We start from the raw sequence: 21,071 nt of genomic DNA, 5'->3' as shown, positions 1-21,071 counted from the left end.
CTTCTTTTTCAAAATTATCTTATATACCTTCCCATAAAGTTTTTAGAATTAGCATGTCTGTATCTACAGAAAATCCTACTGGAATTTTGATGGAATTATACCAAATTTATAGATCAATTTGGGAGAAAACCGACATTTTTTACTATGTTGAATTTTCCAACACATGAACATGGTATATCTCTTCACTCATTCAGTGACTCTTTGATTTCCTTTGTATTTGATGGTTCTCAATGTATAAGTTTTGTTTCACTTTCATTTTTATTTCATATTTCCTTTTGAAATCTATTAAAAATGGTAGTCGACAAATTTTGGGGTTTCAATTTTTTACTGTCAGTATATAGAAATAGGATTTTTGTGTATTGACCTGATATCCTGATCTGTTGCTAAACTCACCTATTAGTCCTATGATGTTTTTTAAAAAGTAGATTCTTGGGGCACCTGGGTGGCTCAGTGGGTTAAAGCCTCTGCCTTTGGCTCAGGTCATGGTCCCAGAGTCCTGGGATTGAGCTCTTTGCTCAGCGGGGAGCCTGCTTCCTTCTCTCTCTCTCTGCCTGCCTCTCCATCTATTTGTGATATCTTTCTCTGTCAAATAAATAAATAACAACAACAAAAAAGTAGATTCTTTTCTTAACAACAACAACAAAAGTAGATTCTTTAAGGATTTTCTTTTCTTTTTTTTTTTTTTAAAGATTTTATTTATTTATTTGATAGACAAAGATCACAAGTAGGCAGAGGGGCAGGCAGAGAGAGAGGAGGAAGCAGGCTCCTCACAGAGCAGAGAGCCCAATGCACGGCTCAATCCCATGACCTGAGCCAAAGGCAGAGGTGGTTCAACCCACTGGTTCAACCCACTGAACCACCCTCTTTAAGGCGACCCTCTTTAAGGATTTTCTATTTAGACTATCTTGTTGTCTGCAAATAGGAATTATTTTTCCCCCTCACTTTCCAATCTTCATACTTCTAAAAATTGCCTTATTGCAATGTGCAGGCCTTCCAATACAATGTTGAATAGGAGTGATAAGGATAGTTATCCTTGATTTGTTCATGATCTTGTCAAAAAAGCATCCAGTCTTTCACCATTAAAATATAATCAGTAGCTTTCTTCACCACCCCCCCCCGCCCCGTGGATGCCTTTCATCAGATAGACAAAGTTCTCTTATATTCCTATTTTGCTGACAGTTGTATTTTTTTTTACCATAAATAATGTTGAAATTTGTCAAATACGTTTCTGCATCAATTAATATGATCATGGCGGTTTTTTTTTATACTGTCAATATGGTAGATTACATTGATTTTCAAATGCTGAACCGGCCTTACATTCTTGGGATAAACTCCTTTTGGATGAATTATTCTTTTTATGTATTGCTGGATTCGATTTGCTAATATTTCATGGAGGACTTTTACTCTGTATTCATGATTCAGCAGTAATTTTCTTTTTCTTTTTTAAAGATTTTATTTTTTTATGTATTTGTCAGAGAGAGAGAGCAAGCGCACAAGCAGGCAGAGGCAGAGAGAGAAGCAGGCTCTCCGCTGAGCAAGGAGTCTGATGCGGGACTTGATCCCAGGACCCCGGGATCATGACTAGAGCCAAAGGCAGTGGCTGAACCGACTGAGCCACCCAGGCATCCCCATAATTTTTTGTATAACTGCCTTTTCTGATATTGGCATTAGGATAATACATCGGGAAACATTTTCCCTTATTTCCTGGAAAAAGACTATTTGGAGTTGTTATTAATTCTTGAAATGTTTAGCAGAATTTACAAATAAAACCATCAAGGTCAGGAGATTCTTTTTAGGAATGGTTTTATGAATTCAATTTCTTTCTTAGTTCTGGATTATTTAGTCATCTATTTCATCCTTGGTGAGTTTTAGTAGTTTGCAGTTTTTGATGAATTTGCTCATTTCCTCTAAGTGGCTGAATTAAAGTGCTCATAGCATTATCCTTCAATGTGTGTAGGGTTTGTGATGATAAATCCTTCTTTCATTTCTAATATTGATAATTTACATATTTTCTTTTTTATGTTTTGTCAGTCTTGCTAGAAGTTTTTCAATGTTATTGATGTTTTTTAAAGAATAAGCTTTTGATTTCATTTGCTTTCTCTGTTTTCAATTCCATTGATTTTGGCCCTTTTTATTTTCTTCCTTCTCCTTGTATTGGGTTTTCTTTGTTTTTTTTTTTTTTTTTTTTTTCTGGTTTGAGGTAAGAGCTTAGCTTACTGACTCAAGACCTTCCTTTCATTTTAATACATTTAGTAAAATAAATTTCCCTCTAAACACTGCTTTGCTTTTATCCCACAAATTTTGATATGCTATATCTTCACTTTCATTCAGTTCTTTGTAGTTTTAAACTTCCTTTGAGACTGTTGTCCCATAGTTTATTTAAAAACGTGTCATTCAATTTCTGCCCATCTAGAGATTTTCTTGTTGTCTTTCTGTTGTTAATTTCTAGTTTGTTTCTATAATGGTCAGAGATCATATCCTGTATGATTTCAATTATTTTAAAGTTGCTTAGCTTTGTTTTATGACCCTGGATATTTGTAAATGTTCCACATGAAGTTGAAAAAAATACGTTTTCTGTTGTTAGTGGTGGAGTATTCTACTATATATTGATTAGATCCTATTTATTGTTGTTCAAATCTTTTATATCTTTGCTGATTTCAGGTCAAGTAGTTCTGTCAGTTGCTCAGAGGAGAGTGTTGAAATCCTCAGCCATAATTTTGGACTTGTCTATTTCTACTTTCTGCTTTATGAGTTTTTGCTTCATGTATTTGAGGATCCGTTTGGTGCTAACATTATTAGACCATTATGTCTTCCTCATGGATTAACCCATTTTGCCATATGTAATGTTCCTCTTTGTCTCTAGAAATTCTCTTTGCTCTGAAGTCTACTTTATTACATATTAAAAGGTCACTCCTGCTTTTTAAAAAATTAATGTTTATATGGTATCTTTTTCCATCTTTTCACTTTCAACCTACCTATACCAATGAATTTGAAGTGAGTGTCTTTAAACAGCATATAGTTCCACATAACATTTTAAAAAAGATTTTATTTTTAAGTAGTCTCTACACCCAACATGGGGCCCAAACTTACAACCCTGAGATCAAGAGTCACATGCTCTACCAACTGAGGCAGCCAGGTGCCCCTCCATTATAACTTTTTAATCCACTCTGCCAATCTCTGCCTTTTGATTGGTTCTTACCCCTGTTTTTCCTTTTTTGACTTTTTGTTGGTTACCTGAACATTTTTTTAGTTTTCCACTCTGATTTATTTGCACCATTTTTGAGTATAGCTCTTTGTATTGGTTTGTAGTGGTTACTGTAAAATTTTAGTACACATAGGTGGTTTATCACAGTCTGTTTGTATCTACCTTTTACCACTTTGAGGGAAGTGTGGGAACCTCACATCCATGTAGGTCTCTTTACCTTTCTTCATTTTTGTTTCAATCATCAAATATGGTTTATAAAACTCATGAGGAAATAGGCTATTGTGTATACCCATATTCCAATTCTTTTTGCTATTCCTTCTTTCTTCCTTGATGCTTCCAGTTTCTTTCAACATTTTCTTCTTGTTTGAAGAACTTCTAGTAACTAGTCAGTATGTAAAGGTAGAACTATCAGGAATAAATTCTTTGTTTTCCTTTGCTTGGAAATGTCTTTACTTCCCCCTCTTCGTTGCTAAAGGATAGTTTTCGAAGAGACAGAAGACATGGTTGATTTCTTTAACAGTTGAGAAATGTTATGCCATTTCCTTTTAGCCTGAGAGAAATGTACTGCCATTCAAACTGGAGTTTCCCTATAGGAAACTGGAGCATGCGCTTTTATGAATTTTGGATTCCATGACTCAGGGGGACTTCCTTGGGCAGAGCTATCTCCCACAAGAAAATTGTATCCTATGCTATGCTAGCAGAAAGGGAGGGAGGACAAGGAAACCTCTGTGTGATTTCTATAGCCTTTGCTTAAGTGTGTCTTTTTCCTGCAGCTCCTGTATTATATCTTTTGCTATAATAAATCTAGGCCATAACTATATATAAATATAAATATAAATATAAATATAAATATAAATATAATATATCCCCAGCTAGCCAAGAAAATGGGGCTAGGTCAGGTGAATTTCCTAAATTATGTCCTTGCAACTATTGAGCATTCTGTTCCACAAGCAGTACATTGGCAGGAATTATCTTTAAGTATTTCTTGAAGTACAAGGTGAAGGGAAAGGGGGTCAGCTAAAGGCCACATGAATTTTCTCTTTATTTTGATGTAAAAATACAAAAATAATTTTATGAAATGCTTTTGGAGAATTACACAAAACTCTGTGATCATAACAAATACTAAAAGTTTTATATTTTCTTTTTAAAATTTATTATTTATTGGAGAGAGACAGAGGGAGAAGCAGGACTCTGCTGAGCAGGGCCTGATCTTAGGACCCCAGGACCATGACCTGAGCCAAAGGCAGATGCTTAAATGACCAAGCCTCCCAGGAGCCCCAAGTTTTATGTTTTCTAATTCAATATTCTATTGACTATAGCTAAGTAAAGGGTTGAGCCTAATCATGTATGAAATGCACTCACCACATATTATGGTAAAATCTTTAAGCAAAAATTAGTATTTTTCCAGCTCTACCATCTAAACACTTTCCTTTGTTTTTTTGTACATGGAACATCTTCACACCCATAGGAAGACTTTAGGAAAAAGCGAACGACCACTGGAAGGTCAATTAGAATGGTGGGAAGCATATTTAGGTTTACCTGTTCAGGGTAAACCCAGTTACAGGGTAGCTTTGTAATATTGGACAATTTGACTCAGAGCCACCTACAAAACAAAGCAGGTTGTATTTCTCACGGAGTGTGCCTCCAGGAGAAAGAAAGAATGATTTGGCACGTAGAAGATGTTAGCCAGCACACAGGGCTAAGTGCATCATGGAGGGCAATCTTATTGAGTGATTAAAAAGGGATAATTTAATGGAGCTCTTGAACTGTAGTTTCCCGCAGCTCTTTATGGAAGTATTTCATTTGGACTTCTTTCCCATGAAGTCTGCTCAGTTGTGTTAATGAGGGCTTTAATACTTAAAGGAATTTCATTTCTAAATAAATATGGAAACAAGTGCTCAGAAATAACAAAATTAACTCTCGTAAAATTAATCCTCAGAAAGAACATCAATTTGTGATTAAAGATAGCAGGACTTTTAACTTTCTTACAGGGGCTTGAACAAAACTACCTCAGAAAACAGAGATTTACTGTGGGAATCTAGAACAATAAAGATCGTTTCTGTGTTCATAGGTGGATAGGAAGGCAGGCAGCTAAGATTTGTCTGGCTCCAAATCGTGCATTGACATTTTCAAAGTTTAATCACTCACTCCTTTTTGACATCATCAACTATTTGAATAAATTAGAAGGCAAGCCTGCTGGGAGAACTGAATCTGGCCCACATGGGGTTTCAATTTAGGCAGGAAGATTTTGGTATATGAAAAATAACTATCGTGCCTGGTATTGATCAATAAATTCCACATGGGTGATAAAAATATGAAACTCAAGATGTTCTAGAAATCTGTCCCCATTGGGCATCCTGTTCCACCTACCCGAAGAGAGTGTTGTACAAAGTGGACACACAATGTATTCTGGGCTTAGAAGGATGCATGTGTGCGTGTGTGTGTGTGTGTGTGTGTGTGTGTGTGTGTGTGTGGTTTATTTTGTTATTTGTCAATGTCCCAGTAAGGTGTAAGCTCTTTGAAAACAGAGGTTTTGTTCACTGCTGTATCTATAACACTAGAACAGCTCCTAGTACCTAGTACAGTAAATATTTGCTGAATGTATGAATAATCTCAAGAAAAGAAGGTGAGAAGGTATTTAAATATGATTAAGATGTTAAGGGTGATTAAGAGACAGTATCTATTTCTGAAAGACTTTTGTAGTCAGTCCAGATTTGGGGGGGAAGAGAAAAAATGGCTAAGCTAAGGTTAAAAAGAAGGGCTTGAGGGAAATTATTTTAAAAATAAAAATGTTTTAGGAAGTCACGATGATGAAGATCAAGACAGAACAGCAGAAATGTTTAAGTACATGTGGTAAATTTCTAGAAGACTCCAGAGATAAACAAAATGGAAGGAAACAAAATAGAGACAGGAAAGCAATAAACTTTTAAGTGTGTATAATAAACTCACACACAGTCAACTTAAATATTTATGAAAATTGGTCTGAGTACAAAAATACAGCACAGATAGAACTTATAATACATTTACAAATAGGTATAGTAAATGTTTATTGCAAGGAGAATGGTCTTCATAAAGAAAAGCTTCAGAGGGCATATTAGATTTGTTGGCTCCGGTGAAGCCTAGGAACGTATTAAGAATAAAGAGGAAACTAATCACCTCTCCCATGAGTGTTTTCCCACGAAGGACAGCATGACTGAAACCTTCACATGCAAAAATAATCTGGTTGCTGGTTACCCAGTGAGACCATGTTGCTTCCAGATTTTAATTTACGTAGAATATGGTGACGATATTCATGAGGAGAAAGAAAAAAATCATTCCTTCCTTATCCATATTAGGCTACCCCACACACATAATTGATTTGCTTGTTTCCCATCCCTTCTCTCCACTTCCTTTCAAGAAGTTAGCCACTTTGTGGTCTTAGATGGCTCATCATTCTTTGTCAGTACCTCTCAGTAACTTCGTGGTAACATTAAACATTCTCAGATGAATAGAGTTAAAATGTTTTATTCAATCTCCACGATCCAAAGGACTAATAGTCACAAGACAAGAAGGGTTGACCAAAAGACAGACAACAAGATTATGACCAACCTATCTCCCCAGTGGACCCAGGAATAAGGACATATACTTATCACTTAAGTATGCCAGGCAATGGTTTAGGCACTGGGCAAACATAGTTTCACTTACTGTCACAGAACCTCTATGAGGCAAGGATCTTTTCTGTTTTAGAGATAAGAAAACAAAGGACCAGTTTTGTCTGAACGTAAAATGTGTGTTCTCCTTCATGCTAACAATCTGTTTGAATGTTGGGAGTACATCAGGGTTTATCTTCAAGTGGGGAGAAGATTCAGGGACAAGGAGGAGAATGGAAATGGTGTGAGAAGAAATAATTATCTTCATTTGTTTACTTATTCTCCTGGGGCATTTTGGGAGGGAGTCAAACCTCTATTCCCTTCAACAGCCAACACTCAATATTTGAAATTATTTATGAATATTTAATCTATAAATATTTCTTGACTGTCCCTGGTGTTCATAATATTAGTCTAGGCTCTACGACTATAAAAATGAAAAAGGCCTGGTCCCAGGTCTCAAGTTGTCCATTGCTGAGTAAGAAAGACAAATAGATCAAAAGTAAGTAGTTCAGGTTACATATGAGACCATTTGCATTCACAAAGGAGTGAACACAAAGAGAATACCTAACATGGGGTGACCAGGGAAGGCCTCACAAAAACAAAATATATAATGAGTCAGAATTTGCCATGCAAAAAAAAAAAAAAAAAATTGCCATGCATAGGAGACATGTAAAACAATCAGAAGGGGCGCCATGGTGGCTGTTTGGACTTCATCTGGAGGATGACAGGGAATCATTGCTTTAGGCAGAATAACATCATCAGCCTTTCATTTCAGGGAAGGTAATTCAGGGGGCTAGCATGGAGGATGGGTTTGCGGAGGGCTATACAAAAGGCAGAAGAATCTTACAAAAAGGAGGTTAGTGACTTGAGATGTAATACAAAGGCCTGAACTGGGGACATAAAGGTGAAAATGGAGAAAAACCATGACTTAAGAGACATTGAATGCCTGGGACTGAGAGTCAGTGTAGGACAGGAAAGGAAAAGAAGGACTTTAAGATGATTCTGAGGTTGAGCAATTACATGGGAAGATGGTAACATTCACCAGCCTAGGGAAGAGAGGAGGAGGAAGTTTGGCAGTTGGGGGAACAATGAGTTTCATCGGGAACACATTGCTTACAGGGCAGCAGGAGAGAGAAGGCTGGACTCAGGTCAGCAGTAGCTAAAACCATGGAGAGTGAGAGTGGGAGTACATGAAGAATCCTGGAGCATGTCAGCATATAAGGTAGTTGCGATGGGTAGATGAGGACATAGCAAAAAGGGCCAGAAAAGAGTGGACTTACCATCAAACAAGAAGGTAGGGATCAAATGAGATAAACATGTGAGTAGTACAGAAAAATCCAACTATCAAATATTGTAATTAAGAACCCATGGCTATCCGAAGATCAGCACTTTGAAAAACTCATTTAAATTCTAGCTAGTTGACATAGAGTTCAATATTGGTTTCAGAAGTAGAGTTCAGTGGTTCATCATTTACATAAAACATGCATGTCTCATCATCACAAGGGCCCTCCTTAACCCTAATCACCCATCTAGCCCATCCCCGACCCATCTCCCTCCATCAATCCCCAGTTTGTTCTCTATAGTTAAGATCTTGTCTCTCATAATTTGTTTCCCCCTCTCTTTTTCTGCCTCCCTGAAGATCAACATTTTGATATTTACAAGTACACAAAATAACTTTCAAACCGGTTGGACTGTCCATTCTCTCCCAAAAGATTTAGGATTAAGAACCAGACTAAGCTATAAGAAAAACAGGACGATATTCTGCCAAGAATAGCAGAATCACCAAGGATTAAAGCTGATACGCTATCAGAGGCCCCAGAGGGAAAAGTACACTTTGACTGATGATGTTAAGTACAATATATGTGCAATGGTCTCCCATCAGACAAGGGCCTACCCTTCCCTTATCAAGAGGGTAGAAGGCCAGTTCTTCCCCAGGGCCATGGCTGGGTAGACCAAAGGGAGACACCTGCCTCAAAGCCAGCCCATACCTTGTATGGCCTATGAAGGGGAAGATGGTCTCTCTGACAAGGATGCACTGGATAGTTGTTGGGCTTTAGAACTGAAAGTTTGCTTGGAACTGGAGCCAGATCTGTCCCCATGGCAAACCGAAGTCCCATAAAAACTACGGTTACAGATGAGGCCGTAGCCAAAAGAAAGTCAAGGAGGATAACAAAGCATCTGTAAAGAAGATGCCACACACATGGAGAGAGAAAAAGAGAGGAAGAGACACAGAGACTCTATTGACTTCCTCCCAGCTCCCGCCCTTGAGGGGATGGCTGCATTTCCTGCGTCGGACTCTGGAGTCTCCTCCGCATCCCTGCAAGGGCTGAGTGGACTTGGGCTCCGTGCAACTGTCTCCTACAACTGTACTGACTTCGCTGAGTGTCTCCTCTGCGCCAGGCACTGCTCTATACACTTTCCGCATGCTAATTTATTTAAGCCTCAGAACACCCTATGTTATGTCCATTGTACTGAGGCGGGGGGGGGGGGCGCTCAGGCAAAGAGAAGGTAAACAACTTGCGCAAGACACACGGTTTATCACAGTGGGCCTTGTCAGAAATAATCCTTTCCTGCAGACGTTCAGATTTCTATCCTCTTGAAGAAACAGGAATGCCTCTGTATGCCCACCAAGCCCTGGGCTAAGCACTAGGGATGGAAAGAGAAATCACTCAGAACATGGTCTTGTCCTCAAGGAGGTCTCCATGCAAGTAGAATGAAGCACAGAGAAGCCCAGGGAGGAAAGTTAAGACAGGAAGAGAAGGTGGGGGGCGGGGCAGGATGAGGAAGGGGCGGGGAGGAGGGGAAGGGCAGAAAGTATCAGTCCTGGAGCAAGAGGGGCAGATAAGAAGCAAAGGAGACTGACAATAGAGAATGAGGTCAGAAACAGACGAGAAACAGCTCTGAGGTCTGAGGAGAGCAAACCACTGCCCGGACCTCAGGAGACCGTAGAGGGCCGTCTCAGTTTAGAAAGCGGATGCTCGAAATGTGTGCCAACAGCCTCCAATACCACAGTGGTTCTGAAGGGCTTAAGTCAACAATAATTAAAGGGTCACGGAGTGTGGCGAGAGGTCCAAGTGGGTTTTTGAGGAATCCAGGAAAGTGCTCATTAGAGAAATAATAGGTTTAAAAATACGTAAACATATAGAAAGCATGTTTGAAACATGCCAGGCCTAAAAAGCATGAAACCACATTCTAATTGTTCCATCAAGGCAGAACTGGGTCCTATTTCCCTTTCCTCCCTCTCCCTGCCTCCTGAAGGGTCAGAGGTTTCTCTGGGTGAGCAGGATGCTGGGCGGGGGTGGGGCGGTGGGGGGAGGGGGGGGTGTTGGGCAGGAGGGGCTTGGAGAGGGGGTGATAGAAGCACAAGGTAGAGAGAGAGGGGACCGCACTCCGGTGTGTGGGGCTCACCACCTGCGAAGGCAGTTGGGGGGGGCATGGGTGGGAGGCGGAGGGTCATTTTACGTTGATCACGACACAGGGCTGGACTTTTTTTTTTTTTTTTTTTTTTAAAGATTTTATTTATTTGACAGAGAGAGATCACAAGTAGGCAGAGAGGCAGGCAGAGAGAGAGGAGGAAGCAGGCACCCCGCCGAGCAGAGAGCCCAATGTGGGACTCGATCCCAGGACCCTGAGATCATGACCTGAGCCGAAGGCAGCGGCCTAACCCACTGAGCCACCCAGGCGCCCCAGGGCTGGACTTTTAAATGACTGGGTAGAGACTGCTGTTGCTGTTTTCAAATGCACGTGTCTGTAGGACAGTACACAGTTGATCAAAGTGACCTGAGTTCTCACCCAGAGGCAGGAGAAGAAATTCCCTCTGGGTGGGAGACTCCAAGAGACAAAAATTCCAAGAGATTCCAAGAGACAGAAACGAAGTTACTTTTTAATTACATTTCATGAGTCTTGCCTCATACAACATCCTGATTCCACAAGAAAAGCTTCCTATTTTAAAGGCCGCCCCTTCGGTGGGGAATCAAGACCTCCCACGATGATCATTTGGAAAAGGAGACAGTCCTACATTTCCTACCTTGATCCTTTCTCTTTCATGGCGAGTTTGCTAAGAGCCGTATTTCGTCCAGAAGTCGGTTCTGATCTGTCTTCCGTAGGGGATCCAAATCCGGCACTAAAATGAAGACTATTTGTTCTTAGGACAAGATAAAACTCATCATTGATTTCCATCATGAGAAATAATAAAACATTACATTTGCCGGGCATTTGGTCATTTGGAAGACATGTTTCTTTGCCATGACATGCCTGGGCTCCCTTTCCCTTCAGGAGGCTGAGCACCAGGCATGGCTCCAGCAAAGATAATCAAACAAAGCCAGCTCACAGCTCCTGTGTTCTGTGCTCCAGGGCTCACTGGAAGTTCCCAGCACTCAGCACCCAAAGCCTACTTGTCCCAGAGATCTTTTCCACAACAATTTAAAAAGGCAGTTATGAAATGATCATACTAGAAGCATGAGAAGAATTAACTGGCCCAAATCTACACTCTAAATTCGTTCTTACTCCCAGACCGAGGGGAGAATTATTTGAATACAGAAGAGATACCCTTTTCTTACTTTGTCTTTTCTTTGCTTGCTCTTCTTAAAGAAGAGGAGGAAGAAATACTCCGTCCGTAACCAATGTCTGATGACTTATCTTCCATAGATGGAGGTGGAGAACTAAAATTTTTGAAATTATATACAAGTTAAAATGCTTTATTTTTCAATACCAGATTTGTCCTACAAAACAGATTTTTTTTTTCCCCCCCGGAAAATCATAATGGGAGCTGACTTTTAACAGTGACAGAATGAAAGCATAAAGGAGAGGTGAAGGTAGGACAAAAAGATTTACTGTTCATGAACTGGAACTGGAAATATTTTTATAAAACACATCACATAGGGGCACCTGGGTGGCTCAGTGGGTTAAAGCCTCTGCCTTCAGCTCAGGTCATGATCTCAGGGTCCTGGGATCGAGCCCTGCATTGGGCTCTCTGCTCAGCGGGGAGCCTGCTTCCCCCCTCTCTGCCTGCCTCTCTGCCTACTTGTGATCTCTCTCTCTCTCTCTGTCAAATAAACAAATAAAATCTTTAAAAAAAATACATCACATAAAATAAATTATGACAGATATATAGATATACATGAACATTTTAAGGAAACATTTTGAAGCTTTCATTTTTAGCTTTAGTATTTACTTCCTATTTTATATTTAAAAAAGCAACAACACGGAAAACCTCTAGGCCGAAGTTAGAGTCCTGCATACAGTTGTGGAGCCTTATAAACATAATTCGTTTTGGTTTGCTCCTATCTACTTACCTTCATGTTACCAGCAGAGTAAGCAGCACTGACTACAGAAATACATCTGGAATTGAGTGGTAAAAGGGGGTCAGAGGAAAAACCACGTTGGTGGTGATTTCATGGTCTTTTCTGTAGCAGGCTATGAGTTTACGGATTGGTGTTTGTTTTCGGGGTAATGCCAAATACAGGGGGGCAAAAGGATACCGTCCTGGAAATCTTATATATTCATGTGATGATGGACAGACAAAAAGCCTTACGTGTTTCCCTGCATCCCTCCCCCCCACCACGAGACTCACATGTCGGATTTACTGTTAACTAAGAGTACAGCACGTACATCACTGGGTTCTTGTAAGCAGAGGTCCTTCAAAGGCAAAAGTTTGGTGCCGGGATTAATCTGTAGGTAATTTAAGAACAAAAAAGTAATATCCGCATGGGTTATATTGTTTTAAGTGAATACTGATGTTCTCGACTGTTTGAAGTAATGTAATTTCACACACACAAAGGCACAGTCAGAAAGAGGAACTTGAACTTGTGGGCAGCGCGCCTCTGGTTCCCCACAATCTGTATTGTTTTATTCTCTCAGCTGTTTCGCACCATCATTATCAGTTCGGCCCCTGAAAATAGTTGAGTTTTTTTTTTTTTTTTTTAAAGATTTTATTTATTTATTTGACAGAGAGAAATCACAAGTGGGCAGAGAGGCAGAGAGAGAGAGAGGAGGAAGCAGGCTCCCTGCTGAGCAGAGAGCCCGATGCGGGACTCGATCCCAGGACCCCGAGATCATGACCCGAGCCGAAGGCATCGGCTTAACCCACTGAGCCACCCAGGCGCCCCAGTTGAGTTTTTGATGTATGTAATGTATACGTAAGACAGAATTTGTCTGTGAGAGTAACTAATTACCAAACAGATGACTGACAATGTTGTGAGGATATGCAAAAACAGGCTAGTCCTGGTCCTGTATTAGCAAATTTACCAGCCTGCTGAGGTGGATTAGACCGAACCACCTTCTGGGGTCTTTCCCCAATTGTATTGTACTGAGATCCCTCTCTCATCCAAGATACTTTACAAGATCCTTTAAAAATCAGACAGAGCATGTCATTTTTCTGCCCCCAACTCTGCCAAGTTTTCCTACTTCATTCAGAATAAAGGCGAAACTCCTTCCGGTCGTCTACAAGACTTAAATGGTCTGGGCTCTACCTCTGCGGGTTAGTCCTTACTAGTCTGCTCCTTGGGTCACTCAGCTACAGCTACACTGACTGCTGTTTCTTAACGGTACCAAGCACACATACTCCTCTGCTTGGAAAGCTCTTCCCTGAGCCGTCCCCACAGCTAAGTCCCTCAACTTTCTAGTCTTTGCCTTCCTGACCACAATTTCCAAAATTACCGTGAACATCAACCCCAGTCCCCACCCAGCACTATAGAGCCCCCTTATCCTGCCTCTGTTCTACTGCCCCCAAGCTCTGATCATTTTGATCATGTGATAAATGTTATTTATCTCTTTGTCATGTTTACTGCTTATTGTCTGTTTCTTCTCACTGGTGTCATGAAAGTAGAGATCTATGTCTTTTATCTACTGACATCTTCAACGTATAATACTAGAAACTTAATATTTACTGAATGAAGGAATCAGTGAGTTCTCCTTTATAAAGAATATTGTTTCATTAAATTTTTTAGAAAAACTGTATGAACAAATACATTTGTCACAGTTTTATCTGATTTATGGCAACATTTTCCTGAGGAACTTGTTCTTTGTTGGTTTTTCTGCTCTTTTCCTCATCTCTCTCAGAGCACCTTTGTCCTAATAATGGTGTGCTTGTTCTTTTTGAATGACGCACCACTGAATGAGATGGGCTTTCTGGGAGCACTGATTTCTCAGTGGCTCGTGTGTGTGTGTGTGTGTGTGTGTGTGTGTGTGATGTTAGGTCAGGTGGTGGCGGCAGCCAGGGAAAGCAGAAGGAACAGCAGGAGTCCAGTTTTAGGCTAGCCATTTTTCAATATTCAGAATGTCTCAGGACGCCTGGGTGGCTGTGTCAGTTAAGCCTCTGCCTTTGGCTCAGGTCATGATCCCAGAATCCTGGGATCGAGCCCCACATCGGGCTGTCTGCTCAGCAGGGAGCCTGCTTTCCCCTCTGCCTGCCACTCACTCTGCTTGTGCTCTCTCTCTCTCTCTGACAAATAAGTAAAATCTTTTAAAAAATGTCTCCAGGGGCGACTTGTTGGCTCTGTTGGTAGAGCATGTGACTCTTGATCTCGGGGTGATGAGTTCGAGCCCCACATAGTGAAGATTACTTAAAAAATAATATAATTTTAAAATGTCTCCAATTCTATTACCACGATAGTATTTCCTTCAAAGACAGTCAGCTATGTGATTCTTTCATGGCCCTGTCTGCTCTGCCTTTTTGGACCAAACTGGTCCAAACTGGTTTTTGGTGCCAGCCTTGCTCAACCCAGGTCACTGGTCCTGTACCTGCCTGGCAAAAAGAGCATTTGGCTTTTGCCCTTCTGAGCTCTCCCCTCAGCTGAGAGGGGGATGGTGTTTTCCAAGACCTGCTCCCACTAGCTGCCTTGCCCCTCTCTGGGCTTATTTCTTTCCCCTTTTCACTCCTCCTCCTGCACTCCTTTTGTCTGATCTCAGGCATTTTCAGTAACTCCTACATTTTTTAAAAAATGAAGTCTGTGGATCATATCTGCTTCCTACTTTTGCCGAAAGTGGCATTTGTATATTTAAAAAATTTTTTCCATTCTCCTAATTGCTCTTGGTTTCCAGAAGAAAGGAAAATGCTGGCTTAAGCAGCAATGCTGAAAAGTCCTTAAGATTCTAATTTTTAGCTTCCCATTTCTCTTGACATTAACCTTGAATTACATTGCATATTGTCTTTAAAATCATAGAAATGCAGCTTAAATAATGTTCTTCTATATTACATTTTAAAATTTGGTATTACAGTCTGCTTAATTTCAGTTAGATTATAATAGAATGAAACACTTATACTTCTATCCTTATCACGGTTTATGAACCATAGAAATATTAGAACAGAAAATGCTCCTTCTTTTATGTCTTCTCCGAAACTTGAGAGTAGCCTCAGCAAGCTGATTCTAGTACAAGTAATCAGATTCTAGTTAAAACTGTACACAAATGCAAAATCTTACAGCCAAAGTTAAGAATAAAGCTCTGATTTCCAAGTTTCTGCCCATAAAAATATACATTCTGTAAGGTGGTTATAAAATTGCAATGAAAGGGCACCGTGATTAAAGAAGAAATGATCATATATACTAAAATACGAATTAGTGCTGTCACTCACCCGACCGTAGTCATAGAATCCATCACCAATTATGTTACTTGATGACAAATAGCCAGTCAGGCTGTATTTCAGAGACAGGTAGTTGTTGAGCAATTTGTTATAAGCTGCCTCACTGAATTTATTTTTCCGACTTACTGATAGATTAACTTCTTCAAGGATCTCTAAAGCCCTGTCAATAAGAGGGGAAAAAAAAAAAGCATTATTTGCTTTAAACAAGCAATCCAACATTAAGTTCTCATTTATATACCCGGCCCAGACCCTGAATGAAGAATTGAGATGGAAAGGTTAAAGTTATCTCACCCTATTAGATAAAGCAAGACTGACAGAATTATGAAGACAAATCAGTCCTTTTGAGAATATATGTGCCACCTAGAGACTCATATTCAAACAGCTGAAAAGGACAAAGGAGGGAGGTTCTTCATTTAAAGCGGAAGTAGTATTGGGCTCCAAGTTTTCCAGCTAACCAGGCAATATCCACGAACACAGAGATGGTTAGAAGTAGGGTGACCCCATCCGTGGAGCCTTGAAAACCCCATTTGCCGGTGTGCTAAGGCAACTCACTCACCTGCTGCGGCTGGAGAAACTATTCTGGTGAGGCTGGTGAGTGCCTAATTCTGACGGAGAGGTGTGGGTGGAGGAGGGAGAGAAACGTAGTCATGGCTCACCTTTTATTTTCACTCCAAAAGTGGCGACGCAAAATTGCGGGTTAGCAATAGCAGGAGGAAAGGAAAGAGAGGGATTGATCAGGGTGAAGAGGTGGACAGGGAAATGGTGAAGGTGGTTGTGTAAGCGTGCTGGGAAGACCTCCAGTTGGAAAGAATGGAGAGGGACCCCCCCCCCCAAACTGCCAGGCTGCCCCTTCCCAGGGAAGACCCACTGCACGGTCCCAGCTCTCGAGGTCTCCGGCGCATGCACGCGGGAGTGTGGACTCTGCCTGACTTCCTTGGACCCGAAAGATGTGCTCCTTTGTCTTCTGCCCTTAATCTGAGCCCGAAACTCGAGGCCGCTCCACTCACCCAAGCTTGCACAATTCAACAGCCGTCAGCTCGTCGTTGGCGCAGACCATCACAGCCCAGCTGGCGTGCCTTCTCACTTCGTCATTCTTGGAGCGCAGGAGCTCCACCAGCAGCCCCAGGCCACCCGAATTTCTTAACTGGACGTGGAAATCGAAAGTTTATGCATCGGAAGTACAGAATATAAACACTGATTTTTTTTTTCAAATCTCATTGGATTTTTAAATGATTTTAACCATGTGAGAACATTTTAGGATTTTTAGAATTGATTACATCCAGAGGGAAACAATTTATTACAAAACCTTAGAGACAGGAGCCCAGATTTCTATTCAAGGTCAAGAGGAGGCCACAGTCAAATAATCGAGGGAGGTCACTGTGACTTTTTGCGTGGGAGGGAGATGGAGAGCCTGTCCTCCTGTTCCCCTGTGTTCATTCATTCTGCTCATCAACACTGAATGTTCATTTGGCCCTGTGGTAGACAGAATGAGGGTCCCCCAAAGGTGTCCTTTTCCCTGGAAGAGATTTTGCAGATGTGACAAGTTAACAATTTTGAGATGGGGAGATTGTCTCGGATAATCAGGTGAGCCCAATTTAATCCCAAGAGTCCTTGTAAGATGGAGAGATGGGTGACTGGAGCCAAGAGCAGAGCCGTACAGACACAGAGATTGGAGTGGTGCCCTCTGAAGCTGGAGGGAGGGGCCACAGCTAAGGGATGGGGGGTGGATGGTAAAATCTAGAAAGGATAGACTTTCCCTTAAAGTCTCCCAAAGGAACATAGGTCTGCCAACACCTTGATTTCGACCCATAAGACCTGTGTTCAGACTTCTGATGTCCTATACTATACGATAATAAATTTCCATTACTTTAAGCTGTGATGTTGTGTTCATTTGCTACAGCAATAATAGGGAAGGAATCCAGTCCCCAAGGCTGGGCAGGAGGAACTGATACAGTGACACCAGGGGACCCATGTCACTGGCCACCACCACCAAATCATCAGTGTGGCCAAAGAATTACCATAGCAATGCCCTAGAAAAAGACCGATTTTTGTTAATGCTGCGTAGTATCTTCTCTTCATTTCTCCCAGGAGTGAGGAAGAGATAAAAAGAATAAGAAGAGAATTGGACAGAACTACATTAATTACACTGTTAAAGGAAATTCAGGTAATAAAGGTAATTATTCATGGATAAAATTATTCTAATCAGGGGGAAAAAAAGATTTGACAGAGCTCTTTTCTCACTGTCTGAAATGCAACACTCTATCATCTGAACATAGAGGACAAAAAAAGAACATTCTACCAGTTTCTATGTGTAGTATCTGAAGACAAGAGCCATAATAGGGTATGATCCATTTGATCCACAGTCAGTCATTTTCCATCAATGTCCAGAGACATTTTCTTCTCAGGGATCACACTTTAGTACATGGAACATTACAGCTTCAAAAAGTTTACTGGAAGCATCTTAAGCTCAGGAACTCAAATTTCTGAACCTCTTTATTTCTGAGTATAAGAGAAGATAGTCTAACTCTTCATGTGTTCTTGTGGCAAAGATCTAATTCATTGATTAATTCATTTCCCTATTCATTTAATGACTGTTTATTAAGTATGCCCTCTGTGCCAGATATCTATTAATGGCATAGACACAGGGAAGAAAAACTCCCAGGTCCCTTCTCTAAAGACTCAAGGAGCTTATAGTCTTTCATACAAGAACTGTATACGCAAAGCAGAGGACACGGGAAGCATGCACAGAGCGTAAGGGAAGCATGGAGGAGGGCGGTTCCCAGCTTGAAGACTGAAGAAAGGCACCGTAGAGGACAGGATGGCTTGAAGGACATGCATTTTGAAGGAGAAGTGTGATTTTATCAGGTGGACAAAAGTGAGAATATTTCTCCAAGTGGAGAAATCAAAGACATATAAATAAGAGAACAGAGCATATGGACAGAGTTACAAATAGCATGGGATTTCTGAACTATGGAGTTAAGCCTGGTAAGAGACTTCAAGCAAGGTGGGTAGGTGCAGGTCACTGGGCGTCCTCACCCACCATGCTAAGCTGCTGAACTCTTCCTCTGGGGCGATGGTGCACCAATGGCCACATCAATGATGTGAGGACGATCATATCTTTGAAAGATCAGTCTGGGGACAGTGTGGGAAGCAGGAGGTGGCAGGCGTAGGGAGAGCAGGAGACTTAGCTGCGATATTCCTGGAAGGAGATGGACTGTTCTGCAGACTGCATGGACGCAGAACCAAAGCGCTTTGATCGCCATGTTGCTAAAGACTAGCATAGTGCCCGACATGGAATAGAGGGCAAATAAATATTTGGTAGTCTTGGGGTGCCTTGGCAGCTCAGTCCATGGGGTGTCCAGCTCCTGGTTTAAGCTCAGGTTTTCGTGAGAATTCCGCCTAGGAATTCTCTCCCTCTGCCCATGCCCCCACTCTTGTGTGTGCACATATTCTCTCTCTAAATAAATAAATATTTTTTAAAAATTTGGTAGTCTTAATGCCTTAATGGATGAATACAAATGAACTGGAGTCAATGGGAACAAAGAAAGGGACAGAATAGAAAGGGACTGTCTATTCTGCCCTAGGGGACAGAAAAGATCTTTTAGTTGTCTGAGCAGAGAACCCAGTGCAACAGCCTCGGCTCTGGATGGCTTCCCTGATCTCCCAATTTACCAACTCTGCTGGGAGCACAATGTGTCTTTAAGCCTCGTTTTCCTCATCTGTAAAATGGGGATTACAAACATGCCCATCACAAGTGAGGCTTAAATGCTTGTAGAGTGCTTAGCACAGTGCCCGTTGCCTAGTAAGTGCTCAGTAAGTGTTAGCTACTGTTATTTATATTGGCGGGAGAGGAACAAAGCCCTAAGATGTTTGAATGAGTGCCCTGTGACAAGTAAATAGGAGAAAAGAGAGAGAGAGAAAAAAAGAATGTTTGTAGGTTTGCATTATTTTTATGAATAGAATACAACACACTTTTATATGATACACTTGTAAAAAAATTCAATTCTAGGTTTTAAAACTTTGAAATATACAAGAAACACGAGAGTATGTGGAACCCACCAGTATAATGTAACACATCATAGTAAAGGCACACCTGTTTGTCTACTGATCAGTTTAAGAAATGACACAGTTAGATGACCTTGAACCCCTGTTTGTTCCTCTCAATTACATCCACTCCCTTGGTTCCCAAAGAGGATTTCTTTACTTTGTGGTTAATCAAGGCCTAATCATTGACTTTTGCCTTTACAGTTGCAACTCACATGTATGTTTACCTAAACAATATCTTGCTTAGATGTGTATATTTCTGAATGCTACATAAATAGAATCTTAAGTTGTATTCTACTGCAACTGGATTTTGCTCAGCATTATGCTCCATTGATGTCTGTAGCTATAGTTCATTTTCACCGATATGAAGTTCCATTTTATGAATATATTACAAATTTATTTACCCATTCTCTTAAAAAATGAGACAATCGGTGTGTTTCCAGTTGCTTAGGTATTATAAACAATGCATCCTGGTGCAAAGAGGCAAGAGACCGTCCTAGGTAACGAACTGCCGATTATACCGGATTGGAGGATTTGCTCTTCTTTGCTAGATAAAGCCAATTTGCTTTCCAAAGGGTCACACCAATTAAATAATTTTATCTTTTTAGAGTAGTTGTAGGTTCACAGCGACATTGAGTAGCAGGTGCAGAGGTTTCCCACACTCCCCTGCGCCCAGGCAGGAGCTGCTTTCCCATTATCAAATACATCCCCTGTCGGACTGATACATTTGTTACAACTGATGAAAGTACACTGACACATTATTATCACCCCGCGCCGGTGGCTGAAGGGCTGCACCAATTTTGAAGGGTCTAAATGATGGGTAGGTTCAAACCCTTGAAAATGTTTCAAATTAATCCACCCATAGGCACAGACCGGAAAAATGAGCGGACAGACAAGCTCTCACCTCTGTCCGGGCCTCCACGTCGCACGCGGTTGCGGCCACCAGGAGAGCCGCCTTGCTCTGCACAACCGTGTTGGAGGAGCGGAGCGGGCCGATGAGGGCGTGCATGACGTCGTGGTTCTGCATGTTCACCCGCAGGGGCTCCTGCATCGCCATGTTTGCCAATACTGTAGCGGCGCTGGCGATGGCTCCGTCTCGTTTACTCGACAGGATGCTTATCAGTGGGTCGATTGCATCGGCTTCAGCAGCAGCACTGGGTACACAGAAGAGAAATGCGCGTCATCTGAGTTCAAGAAACGGTCCTTGGAGGGTACAATGGAGCTTATTAAACAAATGAGTACATAAATACGGTTTTAGAAAAAAAAAAATTAACGTCCAATGCAATGAACCCAGACTTGAGGTGCCAGTGATTTAAGTGGAGTCTGGGAAAATGTCAGCTAAGAGTGAATTTAAATTGTCCTTTTCCTACTTCTACAGCTTGTCATTATAGAAAAATGCATGACTACTTCTTAGAAAACCTCCTACAGCTTTTTTTTTTTTTTTTTTAAACTCCGTGATACTTATAAGACCAGGAAATTTTATTCAAAGAAAGTCGATTTAGATATTCTCAACCAGTAGGAAAGCAAAACTATATATTTCTTTATTCTTTTTTTTTTTTTCTTCGAGAGGAAGAACCTTAATCTTAATCTTAATCTTAATCTGGGCCTCAAT

General features: G+C 41.0%; 1 protein-coding gene across 5 annotated transcripts in view; it reads right to left on the bottom strand.

Moving 5' to 3' along the window:
- Positions 1–21,071, bottom strand: part of ARMC3 (armadillo repeat containing 3) — a 92,593-nt gene that overhangs the window by 11,433 nt on the left and 60,089 nt on the right. For 3 of the 5 annotated variants that reach the window (XM_082742128.1, XM_082742125.1, XM_082742126.1), the window contains exons 11-16: positions 20,364–20,613; positions 16,423–16,559; positions 15,407–15,575; positions 12,407–12,504; positions 11,394–11,495; positions 10,862–10,969 (exon numbers count right to left, since the gene is read on the bottom strand). In XM_082742128.1, the coding sequence (XP_082598254.1) occupies positions 10,862–10,969; positions 11,394–11,495; positions 12,407–12,504; positions 15,407–15,575; positions 16,423–16,559; positions 20,364–20,613 (864 nt within the window). The remainder of the gene's footprint in view (positions 1–10,861; positions 10,970–11,393; positions 11,496–12,406; positions 12,505–15,406; positions 15,576–16,422; positions 16,560–20,363; positions 20,614–21,071) is intronic. The other 2 variants (XM_082742129.1, XM_082742127.1) reach the window with 1 other exon arrangement.

Source organism: Mustela nivalis (genome assembly GCF_964662115.1).
Source record: "Mustela nivalis genome assembly, chromosome: 7".
In the NCBI taxonomy this organism is placed as follows: Eukaryota; Metazoa; Chordata; class Mammalia; order Carnivora; family Mustelidae; genus Mustela; species Mustela nivalis.
Note: the sequence above shows the minus strand (reverse complement) of the source record. Positions and strands in the feature narration are given on the sequence as shown.